The sequence below is a fragment of the Coregonus lavaretus genome, assembly GCF_964263955.1.
Source record: "Coregonus lavaretus genome assembly, contig: HAP1_SCAFFOLD_2386, whole genome shotgun sequence".
NCBI lineage: Eukaryota > Metazoa > Chordata > Actinopteri > Salmoniformes > Salmonidae > Coregonus > Coregonus lavaretus.
This window is the reverse complement of record NW_028158781.1, coordinates 26,908-47,500: the sequence shown is the minus strand read 5'-3', so window position 1 is coordinate 47,500 and position 20,593 is coordinate 26,908. Positions and strand designations below refer to the sequence as shown.

The window sequence follows — 20,593 nt, the reverse complement described above, 5'->3', positions numbered from 1 at the left end:
GGAACACTGTCATTACGGCCTGATTACTGTAACCCCTTACTGCCAGGGAACACTGTCATTACGGCTTGATTACTGTAACCCCTTACTGCCAGGGAACACTGTCATTACGGCCTGATTACTGTAACCCCTTACTGCCAGGGAACACTGTCATTACGGCCTGATTACTGTAACCCCTTACTGCCAGGGAACACTGTCATTACGGCCTGATTACTGTAACCCCTTACTGCCAGGGAACACTGTCATTACGGCCTGATTACTGTAACCCCTTACTGCTAGGAAACACTCTCATTACGGCCTGATTACTGTAACCCCTTACTGCTAGGAAACACTCTCATTACGGCCTGATTACTGTAACCCCTTACTGCTAGGAAACACTCTCATTACGGCCTGATTACTGTAACCCCTTACTGCCAGGGAACACTGTCATTACGGCCTGATTACTGTAACCCCTTACTGCCAGGGAACACTGTCATTACGGCCTGATTACTGTAACCCCTTACTGCCAGGGAACACTGTCATTACGGCCTGATTACTGTAACCCCTTACTGCCAGGGAACACTGTCATTACGGCCTGATTACTGTAACCCCTTACTGCTAGGAAACACTCTCATTACGGCCTGATTACTGTAACCCCTTACTGCTAGGAAACACTCTCATTACGGCCTGATTACTGTAACCCCTTACTGCTAGGAAACACTCTCATTACGGCCTGATTACTGTAACCCCTTACTGCCAGGGAACACTGTCATTACGGCCTGATTACTGTAACCCCTTACTGCTAGGAAACACTCTCATTACGGCCTGATTACTGTAACCCCTTACTGCTAGGAAACACTCTCATTACGGCCTGATTACTGTAACCCCTTACTGCTAGGAAACACTCTCATTACGGCCTGATTACTGTAACCCCTTACTGCCAGGGAACACTGTCATTACGGCCTGATTACTGTAACCCCTTACTGCCAGGGAACACTGTCATTACGGCCTGATTACTGTAACCCCTTACTGCCAGGGAACACTGTCATTACGGCCTGATTACTGTAACCCCTTACTGCCAGGGAACACTGTCATTACGGCCTGATTACTGTAACCCCTTACTGCTAGGAAACACTCTCATTACGGCCTGATTACTGTAACCCCTTACTGCCAGGGAACACACGTACATGGAGGTTTCCATATCATCTCTTATCCCTCCCATAGCCTATATAACAGGTCACAATGTCCGCTACATTGAAGTGTTTGGGTCCTCTACCTCAGTCACAGTATCTCACTCTATCCGCTACATTGAAGTGTTTGGGTCCTCTACCTCAGTCACAGTATCTCACTCTATCCGCTACATTGAAGTGTTTGGCTCCTCTTCCTCAGTCACAGTATCTCACTCTATCCGCTACATTGAAGTGTTTGGCTCCTCTACCTCAGTCACAGTATCTCACTCTATCCGCTACATTGAAGTGTTTGGGTCCTCTACCTCAGTCACAGTATCTCACTCTATCCGCTACATTGAAGTGTTTGGCTCCTCTACCTCAGTCACAGTATCTCACTCTATCCGCTACATTGAAGTGTTTGGGTCCTCTTCCTCAGTCATAGTATCTCACTCTATCCGCTACATTGAAGTGTTTGGGGGTCTACCTCAGTCACAGTATCTCACTCTATCCGCTACATTGAAGTGTTTGGCTCCTCTACCTCAGTCACAGTATCTCACTCTATCCGCTACATTGAAGTGTTTGGGTCCTCTACCTCAGTCACAGTATCTCACTCTATCCGCTACATTGAAGTGTTTGGGTCCTCTACCTCAGTCACAGTATCTCACTCTATCCGCTACATTGAAGTGTTTGGGTCCTCTACCTCAGTCACAGTATCTCACTCTATCCGCTACATTGAAGTGTTTGGGTCCTCTACCTCAGTCACAGTATCTCACTCTATCCGCTACATTGAAGTGTTTGGGTCCTCTACCTCAGTCACAGTATCTCACTCTATCCGCTACATTGAAGTGTTTGGGTCCTCTACCTCAGTCACAGTATCTCACTCTATCCGCTACATTGAAGTGTTTGGGTCCTCTACCTCAGTCACAGTATCTCACTCTATCCGCTACATTGAAGTGTTTGGGTCCTCTACCTCAGTCACAGTATCTCACTCTATCCGCTACATTGAAGTGTTTGGCTCCTCTACCTCAGTCACAGTATCTCACTCTATCCGCTACATTGAAGTGTTTGGGGGTCTACCTCAGTCACAGTATCTCACTCTATCCGCTACATTGAAGTGTTTGGGTCCTCTACCTCAGTCACAGTATCTCACTCTATCCGCTACATTGAAGTGTTTGGCTCCTCTACCTCAGTCACAGTATCTCACTCTATCCGCTACATTGAAGTGTTTGGGTCCTCTTCCTCAGTCACAGTATCTCACTCTATCCGCTACATTGAAGTGTTTGGGTCCTCTACCTCAGTCACAGTATCTCACTCTATCCGCTACATTGAAGTGTTTGGGGGTCTACCTCAGTCACAGTATCTCACTCTATCCGCTACATTGAAGTGTTTGGCTCCTCTACCTCAGTCACAGTATCTCACTCTATCCGCTACATTGAAGTGTTTGGGTCCTCTACCTCAGTCACAGTATCTCACTCTATCCGCTACATTGAAGTGTTTGGGTCCTCTACCTCAGTCACAGTATCTCACTCTATCCGCTACATTGAAGTGTTTGGGGGTCTACCTCAGTCACAGTATCTCACTCTATCCGCTACATTGAAGTGTTTGGCTCCTCTACCTCAGTCACAGTATCTCACTCTATCCGCTACATTGAAGTGTTTGGGTCCTCTACCTCAGTCACAGTATCTCACTCTATCCGCTACATTGAAGTGTTTGGGTCCTCTACCTCAGTCACAGTATCTCACTCTATCCGCTACATTGAAGTGTTTGGGTCCTCTACCTCAGTCACAGTATCTCACTCTATCCGCTACATTGAAGTGTTTGGGGGTCTACCTCAGTCACAGTATCTCACTCTATCCGCTACATTGAAGTGTTTGGGTCCTCTACCTCAGTCACAGTATCTCACTCTATCCGCTACATTGAAGTGTTTGGGTCCTCTTCCTCAGTCACAGTATCTCACTCTATCCGCTACATTGAAGTGTTTGGGTCCTCTACCTCAGTCACAGTATCTCACTCTATCCGCTACATTGAAGTGTTTGGCTCCTCTACCTCAGTCACAGTATCTCACTCTATCCGCTACATTGAAGTGTTTGGGTCCTCTACCTCAGTCACAGTATCTCAGAACCATCTGTCAGACTTGTTTGCTTCCTTTGATTCTCTTTTCCATTCTATTTACTGACTGGCTTGTTTCTTTCCCTGCCCTGTTCTGGAACCAGAATGGCTGGGACAGATTAGGGAGGGCGCCATTGGGACCTCTGAATGGCTGGGACAGATTAGGGAGGGCGCCATTGGGACCTCTGAATGGCTGGGACAGATTAGGGAGGGCGCCATTGGGACCTCTGAATGGCTGGGACAGATTAGGGAGGGCGCCATTGGGACCTCTGAATGGCTGTGACAGATTAGGGAGGGCGCCATTGGGACCTCTGAATGGCTGGGACAGATTAGGGAGAGCGCCATTGGGACCTCTGAATGGCTGGGACAGATTAGGGAGGGCGCCATTGGGACCTCTGAATGGCTGGGACAGATTAGGGAGAGCGCCATTGGGACCTCTGCCATGTAGCTCTGTGTGTGTGTGTGTGTGTGTGTGTGTGTGTGTGTGTGTGTGTGTGTGTTTGTGTGTGTGTGTAGCTCTATGTGTGTGTGTGTGTGTGTGTGTGTGTGTTGTTGTGTTACTTCCGCGTCTCAGTCTCAGCACGTGTTCCATACAATACAGGCTTAAGCACACAGCATGGGGAATGACCCCTTAATACTGTTTAATATAGTCTGAATACTGGTCCACGATCAGATTCATAGTTACTAATACTATATAAACCTACATTATGGGACGTTGTATTGAACAGCCACATTATGGGGACGTTGTATTGAACAGCCACATTATGGGGACGTTGTATTGAACAGCCACATTATGGGGACGTTGTATTGAACAGCCACATTATGGGGACGTTGTATTGGGCAAAGTTCAGAGGTGGTGTAGAGCGGGAAGCATACCATCTCTCCACATAACACTTAGAATTCCATCTCCAAGGAACCCACTTCATCTATCGCTCTTTTCAGCTTCCTGGTCTTTTTGTTCATTCAGGAATTGTTTCGTAATGCTAATTAGCAGCAGATGGCTGATCTAGGGTTGACAGTAGCGCTGGGAACCAGAGAACAGACTAATAACTGATATACTGTAGCCGATGTGATAGGGTTGACAGTAGTGCTGTTGTTATCCCTCTGGATGGAGTCAGTCCTCTGTTGTTATCCCTCTGGATGGAGTCAGTCCTCTGTTGTTATCCCTCTGGATGGAGTCAGTCCTCTGTTGTTATCCCTCTGGATGGAGTCAGTCCTCTGTGGTTATCCCTCTCTGGATGGAGTCAGTCCTCTGTTGTTATCCCTCTGGATGGAGTCAGTCCTCTGTGGTTATCCCTCTCTGGATGGAGTCAGTCCTCTGTTGTTATCCCTCTGGATGGAGTCAGTCCTCTGTTGTTATCCCTCTGGATAGAGTCAGTCCTCTGTTGTTATCCCTCTGGGTGGAGTCAGTCCTCTGTTGTTATCTCTCTGGATGGAGTCAGTCCTCTGTTGTTATCCCTCTGGATGGAGTCAGTCCTCTGTTGTTATCCCTCTGGATAGAGTCAGTCCTCTGTTGTTATCTCTCTCTGGATGGAGTCAGTCCTCTGTTGTTATCCCTCTGGATGGAGTCAGTCCTCTGTTGTTATCCCTCTGGATGGAGTCAGTCCTCTGTTGTTATCCCTCTGGATGGAGTCAGTCCTCTGTTGTTATCTCTCTGGATGGAGTCAGTCCTCTGTTGTTATCCCTCTGGATGGAGTCAGTCCTCTGTTGTTATCCCTCTGGATGGAGTCAGTCCTCTGTTGTTATCCCTCTGGATGGAGTCAGTCCTCTGTTGTTATCCCTCTGGATGGAGTCAGTCCTCTGTTGTTATCCCTCTGGATGGAGTCAGTCCTCTGTTGTTATCCCTCTGGATGGAGTCAGTCCTCTGTTGTTATCCCTCTGGATAGAGTCAGTCCTCTGTTGTTATCCCTCTGGATGGAGTCAGTCCTCTGTTGTTATCCCTCTGGATGGAGTCAGTCCTCTGTTGTTATCCCTCTGGATAGAGTCAGTCCTCTGTTGTTATCCCTCTGGATGGAGTCAGTCCTCTGTTGTTATCCCTCTGGATGGAGTCAGTCCTCTGTTGTTATCCCTCTGGATGGAGTCAGTCCTCTGTTGTTATCCCTCTGGATGGAGTCAGTCCTCTGTTGTTATCCCTCTGGATGGAGTCAGTCCTCTGTTGTTATCCCTCTCTGGATAGAGTCAGGCCTCTGTTGTTATCCCTCTGGATGGAGTCAGTCCTCTGTTGTTATCTCTCTGGATGGAGTCAGTCCTCTGTTGTTATCCCTCTGGATGGAGTCAGTCCTCTGTTGTTATCCCTCTGGATAGAGTCAGTCCTCTGTTGTTATCCCTCTGGATGGAGTCAGTCCTCTGTTGTTATCCCTCTGGATGGAGTCAGTCCTCTGTTGTTATCCCTCTGGATGGAGTCAGTCCTCTGTTGTTATCCCTCTGGATGGAGTCAGTCCTCTGTTGTTATCCCTCTGGATGGAGTCAGTCCTCTGTTGTTATCCCTCTGGATGGAGTCAGTCCTCTGTTGTTATCCCTCTGGATGGAGTCAGTCCTCTGTTGTTATCCCTCTGGATAGAGTCAGTCCTCTGTTGTTATCCCTCTGGATAGAGTCAGTCCTCTGTTATCCCTCTGGATAGAGTCAGTCCTCTGTTGTTATCCCTCTGGATAGAGTCAGTCCTCTGTTGTTATCCCTCTGGTTGGAGTCAGTCCTCTGTTGTTATCCCTCTGGATGGAGTCAGTCCTCTGTTGTTATCCCTCTGGATGGAGTCAGTCCTCTGTTGTTATCCCTCTGGATGGAGTCAGTCCTCTGTTGTTATCCCCCTCTGGATGGAGTCAGTCCTCTGTTGTTATCCCTCTGGATGGAGTCAGTCCTCTGTTGTTATCCCTCTGGATGGAGTCAGTCCTCTGTTGTTATCCCTCTGGATGGAGTCAGTCCTCTGTTGTTATCCCCCTCTGGATGGAGTCAGTCCTCTGTTGTTATCCCTCTGGATGGAGTCAGTCCTCTGTTGTTATCCCTCTAGATGGAGTCAGTCCTCTGTTGTTATCCCTCTGGATGGAGTCAGTCCTCTGTTGTTATCCCTCTCTGGATAGAGTCAGTCCTCTGTTGTTATCCCTCTGGATGGAGTCAGTCCTCTGTTGTTATCTCTCTGGATGGAGTCAGTCCTCTGTTGTTATCCCTCTGGATGGAGTCAGTCCTCTGTTGTTATCCCTCTGGATAGAGTCAGTCCTCTGTTGTTATCCCTCTGGATGGAGTCAGTCCTCTGTTGTTATCCCTCTGGATGGAGTCAGTCCTCTGTTGTTATCCCTCTGGATGGAGTCAGTCCTCTGTTGTTATCCCTCTGGATGGAGTCAGTCCTCTGTTGTTATCCCTCTGGATGGAGTCAGTCCTCTGTTGTTATCCCTCTGGATAGAGTCAGTCCTCTGTTGTTATCCCTCTGGATAGAGTCAGTCCTCTGTTATCCCTCTGGATAGAGTCAGTCCTCTGTTGTTATCCCTCTGGATAGAGTCAGTCCTCTGTTGTTATCCCTCTGGATAGAGTCAGTCCTCTGTTGTTATCCCTCTGGATGGAGTCAGTCCTCTGTTGTTATCCCTCTGGATGGAGTCAGTCCTCTGTTGTTATCCCTCTGGATGGAGTCAGTCCTCTGTTGTTATCCCCCTCTGGATGGAGTCAGTCCTCTGTTGTTATCCCTCTGGATGGAGTCAGTCCTCTGTTGTTATCCCTCTGGATGGAGTCAGTCCTCTGTTGTTATCCCTCTGGATGGAGTCAGTCCTCTGTTGTTATCCCCCTCTGGATGGAGTCAGTCCTCTGTTGTTATCCCTCTGGATGGAGTCAGTCCTCTGTTGTTATCCCTCTGGATGGAGTCAGTCCTCTGTTGTTATCCCTCTGGATGGAGTCAGTCCTCTGTTGTTATCCCTCTGGATGGAGTCAGTCCTCTGTTGTTATCCCTCTGGATGGAGTCAGTCCTCTGTTGTTATCCCTCTGGATGGAGTCAGTCCTCTGTTGTTATCCCTCTGGATAGAGTCAGTCCTCTGTTGTTATCCCTCTGGATAGAGTCAGTCCTCTGTTATCCCTCTGGATAGAGTCAGTCCTCTGTTGTTATCCCTCTGGATAGAGTCAGTCCTCTGTTGTTATCCCTCTGGATGGAGTCAGTCCTCTGTTGTTATCCCTCTGGATGGAGTCAGTCCTCTGTTGTTATCCCTCTGGATGGAGTCAGTCCTCTGTTGTTATCCCTCTGGATGGAGTCAGTCCTCTGTTGTTATCCCTCTGGATGGAGTCAGTCCTCTGTTGTTATCCCCCTCTGGATGGAGTCAGTCCTCTGTTGTTATCCCCCTCTGGATGGAGTCAGTCCTCTGTTGTTATCCCTCTGGATGGAGTCAGTCCTCTGTTGTTATCCCTCTGGATGGAGTCAGTCCTCTGTTGTTATCCCCCTCTGGATGGAGTCAGTCCTCTGTTGTTATCCCCCTCTGGATGGAGTCAGTCCTCTGTTGTTATCCCTCTGGATGGAGTCAGTCCTCTGTTGTTATCCCTCTGGATGGAGTCAGTCCTCTGTTGTTATCCCTCTGGATGGAGTCAGTCCTCTGTTGTTATCCCTCTGGATGGAGTCAGTCCTCTGTTGTTATCCCTCTGGATGGAGTCAGTCCTCTGTTGTTATCCCTCTGGATGGAGTCAGTCCTCTGTTGTTATCCCTCTCTGGATGGAGTCAGTCCTCTGTTGTTATCCCTCTGGATAGAGTCAGTCCTCTGTTGTTATCCCTCTGGATGGAGTCAGTCCTCTGTTGTTATCCCTCTGGATAGAGTCAGTCCTCTGTTGTTATCCCTCTGGATGGAGTCAGTCCTCTGTTGTTATCCCTCTGGATGGAGTCAGTCCTCTGTTGTTATCCCTCTGGATGGAGTCAGTCCTCTGTTGTTATCCCTCTGGATGGAGTCAGTCCTCTGTTGTTATCCCTCTGGATGGAGTCAGTCCTCTGTTGTTATCCCTCTGGATGGAGTCAGTCCTCTGTTGTTATCCCTCTCTGGATGGAGTCAGTCCTCTGTTGTTATCCCTCTGGATAGAGTCAGTCCTCTGTTGTTATCCCTCTGGATGGAGTCAGTCCTCTGTTGTTATCCCTCTGGATGGAGTCAGTCCTCTGTTGTTATCCCTCTGGATGGAGTCAGTCCTCTGTTGTTATCCCTCTGGATGGAGTCAGTCCTCTGTTGTTATCCCTCTGGATGGAGTCAGTCCTCTGTTGTTATCCCTCTGGATGGAGTCAGTCCTCTGTTGTTATCCCTCTGGATGGAGTCAGTCCTCTGTTGTTATCCCTCTCTGGATAGAGTCAGGCCTCTGTTGTTATCCCTCTGGATGGAGTCAGTCCTCTGTTGTTATCTCTCTGGATGGAGTCAGTCCTCTGTTGTTATCCCTCTGGATGGAGTCAGTCCTCTGTTGTTATCCCTCTGGATAGAGTCAGTCCTCTGTTGTTATCCCTCTGGATGGAGTCAGTCCTCTGTTGTTATCCCTCTGGATGGAGTCAGTCCTCTGTTGTTATCCCTCTGGATGGAGTCAGTCCTCTGTTGTTATCCCTCTGGATGGAGTCAGTCCTCTGTTGTTATCCCTCTGGATGGAGTCAGTCCTCTGTTGTTATCCCTCTGGATGGAGTCAGTCCTCTGTTGTTATCCCTCTGGATGGAGTCAGTCCTCTGTTGTTATCCCTCTGGATAGAGTCAGTCCTCTGTTGTTATCCCTCTGGATAGAGTCAGTCCTCTGTTATCCCTCTGGATAGAGTCAGTCCTCTGTTGTTATCCCTCTGGATAGAGTCAGTCCTCTGTTGTTATCCCTCTGGTTGGAGTCAGTCCTCTGTTGTTATCCCTCTGGATGGAGTCAGTCCTCTGTTGTTATCCCTCTGGATGGAGTCAGTCCTCTGTTGTTATCCCTCTGGATGGAGTCAGTCCTCTGTTGTTATCCCCCTCTGGATGGAGTCAGTCCTCTGTTGTTATCCCTCTGGATGGAGTCAGTCCTCTGTTGTTATCCCTCTGGATGGAGTCAGTCCTCTGTTGTTATCCCTCTGGATGGAGTCAGTCCTCTGTTGTTATCCCCCTCTGGATGGAGTCAGTCCTCTGTTGTTATCCCTCTGGATGGAGTCAGTCCTCTGTTGTTATCCCTCTGGATGGAGTCAGTCCTCTGTTGTTATCCCTCTGGATGGAGTCAGTCCTCTGTTGTTATCCCTCTCTGGATAGAGTCAGTCCTCTGTTGTTATCCCTCTGGATGGAGTCAGTCCTCTGTTGTTATCTCTCTGGATGGAGTCAGTCCTCTGTTGTTATCCCTCTGGATGGAGTCAGTCCTCTGTTGTTATCCCTCTGGATAGAGTCAGTCCTCTGTTGTTATCCCTCTGGATGGAGTCAGTCCTCTGTTGTTATCCCTCTGGATGGAGTCAGTCCTCTGTTGTTATCCCTCTGGATGGAGTCAGTCCTCTGTTGTTATCCCTCTGGATGGAGTCAGTCCTCTGTTGTTATCCCTCTGGATGGAGTCAGTCCTCTGTTGTTATCCCTCTGGATAGAGTCAGTCCTCTGTTGTTATCCCTCTGGATAGAGTCAGTCCTCTGTTGTTATCCCTCTGGATAGAGTCAGTCCTCTGTTATCCCTCTGGATAGAGTCAGTCCTCTGTTGTTATCCCTCTGGATAGAGTCAGTCCTCTGTTGTTATCCCTCTGGATGGAGTCAGTCCTCTGTTGTTATCCCTCTGGATGGAGTCAGTCCTCTGTTGTTATCCCTCTGGATGGAGTCAGTCCTCTGTTGTTATCCCTCTGGATGGAGTCAGTCCTCTGTTGTTATCCCCCTCTGGATGGAGTCAGTCCTCTGTTGTTATCCCTCTGGATGGAGTCAGTCCTCTGTTGTTATCCCTCTGGATGGAGTCAGTCCTCTGTTGTTATCCCTCTGGATGGAGTCAGTCCTCTGTTGTTATCCCCCTCTGGATGGAGTCAGTCCTCTGTTGTTATCCCTCTGGATGGAGTCAGTCCTCTGTTGTTATCCCTCTGGATGGAGTCAGTCCTCTGTTGTTATCCCTCTGGATGGAGTCAGTCCTCTGTTGTTATCCCTCTGGATGGAGTCAGTCCTCTGTTGTTATCCCTCTGGATGGAGTCAGTCCTCTGTTGTTATCCCTCTGGATGGAGTCAGTCCTCTGTTGTTATCCCTCTGGATAGAGTCAGTCCTCTGTTGTTATCCCTCTGGATAGAGTCAGTCCTCTGTTATCCCTCTGGATAGAGTCAGTCCTCTGTTGTTATCCCTCTGGATAGAGTCAGTCCTCTGTTGTTATCCCTCTGGATGGAGTCAGTCCTCTGTTGTTATCCCTCTGGATGGAGTCAGTCCTCTGTTGTTATCCCTCTGGATGGAGTCAGTCCTCTGTTGTTATCCCTCTGGATGGAGTCAGTCCTCTGTTGTTATCCCTCTGGATGGAGTCAGTCCTCTGTTGTTATCCCCCTCTGGATGGAGTCAGTCCTCTGTTGTTATCCCCCTCTGGATGGAGTCAGTCCTCTGTTGTTATCCCTCTGGATGGAGTCAGTCCTCTGTTGTTATCCCTCTGGATGGAGTCAGTCCTCTGTTGTTATCCCTCTGGATGGAGTCAGTCCTCTGTTGTTATCCCTCTGGATGGAGTCAGTCCTCTGTTGTTATCCCTCTGGATGGAGTCAGTCCTCTGTTGTTATCCCTCTGGATGGAGTCAGTCCTCTGTTGTTATCCCTCTCTGGATGGAGTCAGTCCTCTGTTGTTATCCCTCTGGATAGAGTCAGTCCTCTGTTGTTATCCCTCTGGATGGAGTCAGTCCTCTGTTGTTATCCCTCTGGATAGAGTCAGTCCTCTGTTGTTATCCCTCTGGATGGAGTCAGTCCTCTGTTGTTATCCCTCTGGATGGAGTCAGTCCTCTGTTGTTATCCCTCTGGATGGAGTCAGTCCTCTGTTGTTATCCCTCTGGATGGAGTCAGTCCTCTGTTGTTATCCCTCTGGATGGAGTCAGTCCTCTGTTGTTATCCCTCTGGATGGAGTCAGTCCTCTGTTGTTATCCCTCTGGATGGAGTCAGTCCTCTGTTGTTATCCCTCTCTGGATGGAGTCAGTCCTCTGTTGTTATCCCTCTGGATAGAGTCAGTCCTCTGTTGTTATCCCTCTGGATGGAGTCAGTCCTCTGTTGTTATCCCTCTGGATGGAGTCAGTCCTCTGTTGTTATCCCCCTCTGGATGGAGTCAGTCCTCTGTTGTTATCCCTCTGGATGGAGTCAGTCCTCTGTTGTTATCCCTCTGGATGGAGTCAGTCCTCTGTTGTTATCCCTCTCTGGATGGAGTCAGTCCTCTGTTGTTATCCCTCTGGATGGAGTCAGTCCTCTGTTGTTATCCCTCTCTGGATGGAGTCAGTCCTCTGTTGTTATCCCTCTGGATGGAGTCAGTCCTCTGTTGTTATCCCTCTGGATGGAGTCAGTCCTCTGTTGTTATCCCTCTGGATGGAGTCAGTCCTCTGTTGTTATCCCTCTGGATGGAGTCAGTCCTCTGTTGTTATCCCTCTGGATGGAGTCAGTCCTCTGTTGTTATCCCTCTGGATGGAGTCAGTCCTCTGTTGTTATCCCTCTGGATGGAGTCAGTCCTCTGTTGTTATCCCTCTGGATGGAGTCAGTCCTCTGTTGTTATCCCTCTGGATGGAGTCAGTCCTCTGTTGTTATCCCTCTGGATAGAGTCAGTCCTCTGTTGTTATCCCTCTGGATGGAGTCAGTCCTCTGTTGTTATCCCTCTGGATGGAGTCAGTCCTCTGTTGTTATCCCTCTGGATGGAGTCAGTCCTCTGTTGTTATCCCTCTGGATAGAGTCAGTCCTCTGTTGTTATCTCTCTGGATGGAGTCAGTCCTCTGTTGTTATCCCTCTGGATAGAGTCAGTCCTCTGTTGTTATCCCTCTGGATGGAGTCAGTCCTCTGTTGTTATCCCTCTGGATGGAGTCAGTCCTCTGTTGTTATCCCTCTCTGGATGGAGTCAGTCCTCTGTTGTTATCCCTCTTGATGGAGTCAGTCCTCTGTTGTTATCCCTCTGGATGGAGTCAGTCCTCTGTTGTTATCCCTCTGGATGGAGTCAGTCCTCTGTTGTTATCCCTCTGGATAGAGTCAGTCCTCTGTTGTTATCTCTCTGGATGGAGTCAGTCCTCTGTTGTTATCCCTCTGGATGGAGTCAGTCCTCTACAGCTTATCATGAGGTATTCTAACTCAGTCAAGCAGAACCCAGAGACTTCCTTAATATTAGAGATTGGGTACCAACTGTTATTGACAAATAGACACAGACCACCACCCCTCGTCTTACCGGAGGTAGCTGTTCTGTCTTGCCGATGCACGGAAAACCCAGCCAACTGTATATTATCCATGTCGTCGTTCAGCCACGACTCGGTGAAACATAAGATAATACAGTTTTTAATGTCCCGTTGATAGGACATTCTCCAGTGGTTGCACGTTGGCCAATAGAACGGAGGGAAGAGGCCTCCAAAGTGCATCTCAGTTTACTGACGTCATAGATAGCACTGGACCCCTTAGCAACTGTGGAATCAGTATCTCGTGTCAACTCAGATGTTTTATGCATGGTTGCAGTGCCAGCACATCATCACTGGGGTTGGTAGGGGTGATCAGGTGTGGCGGATACATAATATTGTGTTGGATGGGACTTGCATAAATTACCCATTTTGCTGATATGTGTGAATAGATTGGATCTTCTTCGTACCTGTGCTATGCATATTAAATTAAATCACATTTTATTGGTCGCATACACATATTTAGCAGATGTTATTGGAAGTGTAGTGAAATGCTTGTGTTCCTAGCTCCAACAGTGCAGTAATATCTAACAATACATCTAAAAAATATAAATAAATATTAGAATGAGCAATGTCACAGTCTGGAATATAAATGTACAGGATGGTGTGTATAGACATTATGGACAGTATATGATAGAAAAGGTGTGTTCAGCAGTAGTTATATAGGATGAGCCTTGACTAGAATTCAGTATATATTAATTGCATAGCCTACATTTTCTTGTTGTGTGTGTGTGTGTGTGTGTGTATGTGTGTCCATACCTGTGTCTGTGTCCCAGTGTTCCACTTGTCCCAGAGAGATGTGATTCTGCAGGGCCTGGTGCTATCTGATGTGATTCTGCAGGGCCTGGTGCTATCTGATGTGATTCTGCAGGGCCTGGTGCTATCTGGTGTGATTATGCAGTGCCTGGTGCTATCTGATGTGATTCTGCAGGGCCTGGTGCTATCTGATGTGATTCTGCAGGGCCTGGTGCTATCTGGTGTGATTATGCAGGGCCTGGTGCTATCTGATGTGATTCTGCATGGCCTGGTGCTATCTGATGTGATTCTGCAGGGCCTGGTGCTATCTGATGTGATTCTGCAGGGCCTGGTGCTATCTGATGTGATTCTGCTGGGCCTGGTGCTATCTGATGTGATTCTGCAGGGCCTGGTGCTATCTGATGTGATTCTGCAGGGCCTGGTGCTATCTGATGTGATTCTGCAGGGCCTGGTGCTATCTGATGTGATTCTGCAGGGCCTGGTGCTATCTGATGTGATTCTACAGGGCCTGGTGCTATCTGATGTATGTTACGTATATGATGCTATATTTAAATGTGTCTGTGTTCTCCTCTCCTCTCCTTTCTCCTCTCTCCTCTCCTCCCCTGTCCTCTCTCCTCTTCTGTCTCTCCTCTCCTGTCCTCTCCTCTCCTCTCCTCTCTCCTGTCCTCTCTCCTGTTCCCTCCTCTTTTGTCCTCTCTCCTGTCCTCTCTCCTCTCATCTCCTGTCCTCTCTCCTCTTCTGTCTCTCCTCTCCTGTCCTCTCCTCTCCTCTCCTCTCTCCTGTCCTCTCTCCTGCCCTCTCTCCTCTCCTCTCTCTTCTCCTCTCCTGTCCTCTCTCTTCTCATCTCCTGTCCTCTCTCCTCTCCTGTCCCCTCCTCTCTCCTCTCCTTTCCTCTCTTCTCTCCTCTCTCTTCTCCTCTCCTGTCCCTCTCTTCTCATCTCCTCTCCTCTCCTCTCTCCTGTCCTCTCTCCTCTCCTCTCTCTTCTCCTCTCCTGTCCTCTCTCCTCTCCTCTCCTCTCCTCTCCTGTCCTCTCTCCTCTGCTCTCCTGTCCTTTCTTCTCAGTCTTCCACTTCTCCCAGCGGTTCACCACGGTGGTTCCAGAGAGCTGTATGTTGATCCTGCTGGGTCTGGTGCTGGGTGGCATAGTACTGCTGGCCAGTAAGAAACAACTGTACCAGCTAGAGCCCGGTCTGTTCTTCCTCTTCCTCCTGCCCACCATCGTAGGTAGGTGCCTTCTCTCTGGGGGAATCTCCACTACTGCTCACAAGTCAGCAGCTCATTGAACCCCGTCTACCCTGTATCCTGTGCATATGACGGATCCTCTTTGATTTGATTTAGGTGACGCCGGGTATTTCATGCCCGCAAGGCTCTTCTTTGACAATCTGGGAACCATCCTACTGTATGCTGTGGTGGGAACACTCTGGAATGCCTTCTGTACCGGCTTCTGCCTCTACGGGGTTAAACTGCTGGGGATCATAGGTGAGTCAAGCTGCTGGGAATCATAGATGAGTCAAGCTGCTGGGGATCATAGGTGAGTCAAGCTGCTGGGGATCGGAGGTGAGTCAAGCTGCTGGGAAACGGAGGTGAGTCAAGCTGCTGGGAAACAGAGGTGAGTCAAGCTGCTGGGGAACAGAGGTGAGTCAAGTTGCTGTGGATCGGAGGTGAGTCAAGCTGCTGGGAATCATAGGTGAGTCAAGCTGCTGGGGATCATAGGTGAGTCAAGCTGCTGGGGATCGGAGGTGAGTCAAGCTGCTGGGGAACAGAAGTGAGTCAAGCTGCTGGGGATCGGAGGTAAGTCAAGTTGCTGGGGATCGGAGGTGAGTCAAGCTGCTGGGAATCATAAGTGAGTCAAGCTGCTGGGGATCAGAGGTGAGTCAAGCTGCTGGGGATCAGAGGTGAGTCAAGCTGCTGGGGATCAGAGGTGAGTCAAGCTGCTGGGGATCAGAGGTGAGTGGTTGGGGGTCAGAGGTGAGTGGTTGGGGGTCAGAGGTGAGTGGTTGGGGTCAGAGGTGAGTGGTTGTGGGTCAGAGGTGAGTGGTTGGGGATCAGAGGTGAGTGGTTGGGGGTCAGAGGTGAGTGGTTGGGGGTCAGAGGTGAGTGGTTGTGGGTCAGAGGTCAGAGGTGAGTGGTTGGGGGTCAGAGGTGAGTGGTTGGGGTCAGGTTAGGGGTCGTGGTTAGGGAACCATCCTACTGTATGCTGTGGTGGGAACACCTCTGGAGTGCCTTCTGCACCGGCTTCTGCCTCTACGGAGGAAGCCCTTTCCACTCACTTTCCACTTGAAAATGGCAGATTTCGTCATTGATAAGCACCTAAATTGGAACGCAGTGGCTGGACAGTAACATGCTATACATGACGTCAGAGCTCAGTGGCTGGACAGTAACATGCTATACATGAGGTCAGAGCTCAGTGGCTGGACAGTAACATGCTATACATGACGTCAGAGCTCAGTGGCTGGACAGTAACATGCTATACATGACGTCAGAGCTCAGTGGCTGGACAGTAACATGCTATACATGACGTCAGAGCTCAGTGGCTGGACAGTAACATGCTATACATGACGTCAGAGCTCAGTGGCTGGACAGTAACATGCTATACATGACGTCAGAGCTCAGTGGCTGGACAGTAACATGCTATACATGACGTCAGAGCTCAGTGGCTGGACAGTAACATGCTATACATGAGGTCAGAGCTCAGTGGCTGTACAGTAACACGCTATACATGACATCAGAGCTCAGTGGCTGTACAGTAACATGCTATACATGACGTCAGAGGTCAGTGTCTGGACAGTAACATGCTATACATGACATCAGAGCTCAGTGGCTGGACAGTAACACGCTATACATGACGTCAGAGCTCAGTGGCTGGACAGTAACATGCTATACATGACGTCAGAGCTCAGTGGCTGTACAGTAACACGCTATACATGACGTCAGAGCTCAGTGGCTGGACAGTAACATGCTATACATGAGGTCAGAGCTCAGTGGCTGTACAGTAACATGCTATCCATGAGGTCAGAGCTCAGTGGCTGTACAGTAACACGCTATACATGACGTCAGAGCTCAGTGGCTGTACAGTAACATGCTATACATGAGGTCAGAGCTCAGTGGCTGTACAGTAACACGCTATACATGACATCAGAGCTCAGTGGCTGTACAGTAACATGCTATACATGACGTCAGAGGTCAGTGTCTGGACAGTAACATGCTATACATGACATCAGAGCTCAGTGGCTGGACAGTAACACGCTATACATGACGTCAGAGCTCAGTGGCTGGACAGTAACATGCTATACATGACGTCAGAGCTCAGTGGCTGTACAGTAACACGCTATACATGACGTCAGAGCTCAGTGGCTGGACAGTAACACGCTATACATGACATCAGAGCTCAGTGGCTGGACAGTAACATGCTATACATGACGTCAGAGCTCAGTGGCTGGACAGTAACATGCTATACATGAGGTCAGAGCTCAGTGGCTGGACAGTAACATGCTATACATGAGGTCAGAGCTCAGTGGCTGGACAGTAACATGCTATACATGACGTCAGAGCTCAGTGGCTGGACAGTAACATGCTATACATGACGTCAGAGCTCAGTGGCTGGACAGTAACATGCTATACATGAGGTCAGAGCTCAGTGGCTGGACAGTAACATGCTATACATGACGTCAGAGCTCAGTGGCTGCACAGTAACATGCTATACATGACATCAGAGCTCCGGCTCTGCCCTTCACAGCTCTGTCTGGGTTTTGACTGACAGACGTTGTGAACTTGAGCACCTCGCGCGACAGGAAGTTACCCTCATCCCTCCTGCTGATTGGGTAACTTTTGCACATTTTGTTGTTGTCTGAGTGAGGGAAAATGCTGTAAGTGATCCTTTGTAGCTCAGCTGGTAGAGCATGGCGCTTGTTAACGCCAGGGTAGTGGGTTCGATCCCCCGGACCACCCATACGTAAAAATGTATGCACACATGACTGTAAGTCGCTTTGGATAAAAGCGTCTGCTAAATGGCTTATTATTATTATTATTATTATTATTATTATTATTGTTATTATTATAAATCGAGAGGAGTCTATGTGTTCTGAAAGATGAGATGTTGAGGATTAGAATAAGAACCGCTTTGGTGTCATGCAAACCAAACACCTGTGAGTCCAAAGGTGCACTTCACATTTCAGCCTGCTGTGCTTTGAAAACTCATTTAATTTACAGTGTCAACGTTTATGATCATTGTATTTTGATCCACAGTTACAAGGATGACATGCGTTACACCCTGGGATGACATGCGTTATACAGCCAACAGGCTGTATCCTGACAGTTTTAGACAGTAGCCAACAGGCTGTATCCTGACAGTTTTAGACAGTAGCCAACAGGCTGTATCCTGACAGTTTTAGACAGTAGCCAACAGGCTGTATCCTGACAGTTTTAGACAGTAGCCAACAGGCTGTATCCTGACAGTAGCCAACAGGCTGTATCCTGACAGTTTTAGACAGTAGCCAACAGGCTGTATCCTGACAGTTTTAGACAGTAGCCAACAGGCTGTATCCTGACAGTTTTAGACAGTAGCCAACAGGCTGTATCCTGACAGTTTTAGACAGTAGCCAACAGGCTGTATCCTGACAGTTTTAGACAGTAGCCAACAGGCTGTATCCTGACAGTTTTAGACAGTAGCCAACAGGCTGTATCCTGACAGTTTTAGACAGTAGCCAACAGGCTGTATCCTGACAGTTTTAGACAGTAACCAACAGTTTTAGACAGTAGCCAACAGGCTGTATCCTGACAGTTTTAGACAGTAGCCAACAGGCTGTATTCTGACAGTTATAGACAGTAGCCAACAGGCTGTATCCTGACAGTTTTAGACAGTAGCCAACAGGCTGTACCCTGACAGTTTTAGACAGTAGCCAACAGGCTGTATTCTGACAGTTATAGACAGTAGCCAACAGGCTGTATCCTGACAGTTTTAGACAGTAGCCAACAGGCTGTATCCTGACAGTTTTAGACAGTAGCCAACAGGCTGTATCCTGACAGTTTTAGACAGTAACCAACAGTTTTAGACAGTAGCCAACAGGCTGTATCCTGACAGTTTTAGACAGTAGCCAACAGGCTGTATTCTGACAGTTATAGACAGTAGCCAACAGGCTGTATCCTGACAGTTTTAGACAGTAGCCAACAGGCTGTATCCTGACAGTTTTAGACAGTAGCCAACAGGCTGTATCCTGACAGTTTTAGACAGTAGCCAACAGGCTGTATCCTGACAGTTTTAGACAGTAGCCAACAGGCTGTATCCTGACAGTTTTAGACAGTAGCCAACAGGCTGTATCCTGACAGTTTTAGACAGTAACCAACAGTTTTAGACAGTAGCCAACAGGCTGTATCCTGACAGTTTTAGACAGTAGCCAACAGGCTGTATTCTGACAGTTATAGACAGTAGCCAACAGGCTGTATCCTGACAGTTTTAGACAGTAGCCAACAGGCTGTATCCTGACAGTTTTAGACAGTAGCCAACAGGCTGTATCCTGACAGTTTTAGACAGTAGCCAACAGGCTGTATCCTGACAGTTTTAGACAGTAGCCAACAGGCTGTACCCTGACAGTTTTAGACAGTAGCCAACAGGCTGTATCCTGACAGTTTTAGACAGTAGCCAACAGGCTGTATCCTGACAGTTTTAGACAGTAGCCAACAGGCTGTATCCTGACAGTTTTAGACAGTAGCCAACAGGCTGTATCCTGACAGTTTTAGACAGTAGCCAACAGGCTGTATCCTGACAGTTTTAGACAGTAGCCAACAGGCTGTATTCTGACAGTTATAGACAGTAGCCAACAGGCTGTACCCTGACAGTTTTAGACAGTAGCCAACAGGCTGTATCCTGACAGTTTTAGACAGTAGCCAACAGGCTGTATCCTGACAGTTTTAGACAGTAGCCAACAGGCTGTACCCTGACAGTTTTAGACAGTAGCCAACAGGCTGTATCCTGACAGTAGCCAACAGGCTGTATCCTGACAGTTTTAGACAGTAGCCAACAGGCTGTATCCTGACAGTTTTAGACAGTAGTCAACAGGCTGTACCCTGACAGTTTTAGACAGTAGCCAACAGGCTGTATCCTGACAGTTTTAGACAGTAGCCAACAGGCTGTACCCTGACAGTTTTAGACAGTAGCCAACAGGCTGTATCCTGACAGTTTTAGACAGTAGCCAACAGGCTGTATCCTGACAGTTTTAGACAGTAGCCAACAGGCTGTATCCTGACAGTTTTAGACAGTAGCCAACAGGCTGTATCCTGACAGTTTTAGACAGTAGCCAACAGGCTGTACCCTGACAGTTTTAGACAGTAGCCAACAGGCTGTATCCTGACAGTTTTAGACAGTAGCCAACAGGCTGTATCCTGACAGTTTTAGACAGTAGCCAACAGGCTGTATCCTGACAGTTTTAGACAGTAGCCAACAGGCTGTATCCTGACAGTTTTAGACAGTAGCCAACAGGCTGTATCCTGACAGTTTTAGACAGTAACCAACAGTTTTAGACAGTAGCCAACAGGCTGTATCCTGACAGTTTTAGACAGTAGCCAACAGGCTGTATTCTGACAGTTATAGACAGTAGCCAACAGGCTGTATCCTGACAGTTTTAGACAGTAGCCAACAGGCTGTATCCTGACAGTTTTAGACAGTAGCCAACAGGCTGTATCCTGACAGTTTTAGACAGTAGCCAACAGGCTGTATCCTGACAGTTTTAGACAGTAGCCAACAGGCTGTATTCTGACAGTTATAGACAGTAGCCAACAGGCTGTACCCTGACAGTTTTAGACAGTAGCCAACAGGCTGTATCCTGACAGTTTTAGACAGTAGCCAACAGGCTGTATCCTGACAGTTTTAGACAGTAGCCAACAGGCTGTACCCTGACAGTTTTAGACAGTAGCCAACAGGCTGTATCCTGACAGTAGCCAACAGGCTGTATCCTGACAGTTTTAGACAGTAGCCAACAGGCTGTATCCTGACAGTTTTAGACAGTAGCCAACAGGCTGTACCCTGACAGTTTTAGACAGTAGCCAACAGGCTGTATCCTGACAGTTTTAGACAGTAGCCAACAGGCTGTATCCTGACAGTTTTAGACAGTAGCCAACAGGCTGTATCCTGACAGTTTTAGACAGTAGCCAACAGGCTGTATCCTGACCGTTTTAGACAGTAGCCAACAGGCTGTATCCTGACAGTTTTAGACAGTAGCCAACAGGCTGTATCCTGACAGTTTTAGACAGTAGCCAACAGGCTGTATCCTGACAGTTTTAGACAGTAGCCAACAGGCTGTACC

The 20,593-nt window shown here is 48.4% G+C and overlaps 1 protein-coding gene across 1 annotated transcript in view; it reads left to right on the top strand.

The window, feature by feature from the left end:
- LOC311123587 (sodium/hydrogen exchanger 5-like) overlaps positions 1-20,593 on the top strand; it is a gene marked incomplete at both ends in the record, with an annotated part of 62,807 nt that overhangs the window by 20,415 nt on the left and 21,799 nt on the right. Inside the window, 2 exons of the mRNA XM_084197825.1 lie at positions 14,358-14,519; positions 14,634-14,774. Of these exons, the coding sequence (XP_084053951.1) occupies positions 14,358-14,519; positions 14,634-14,774 (303 nt within the window). The remainder of the gene's footprint in view (positions 1-14,357; positions 14,520-14,633; positions 14,775-20,593) is intronic.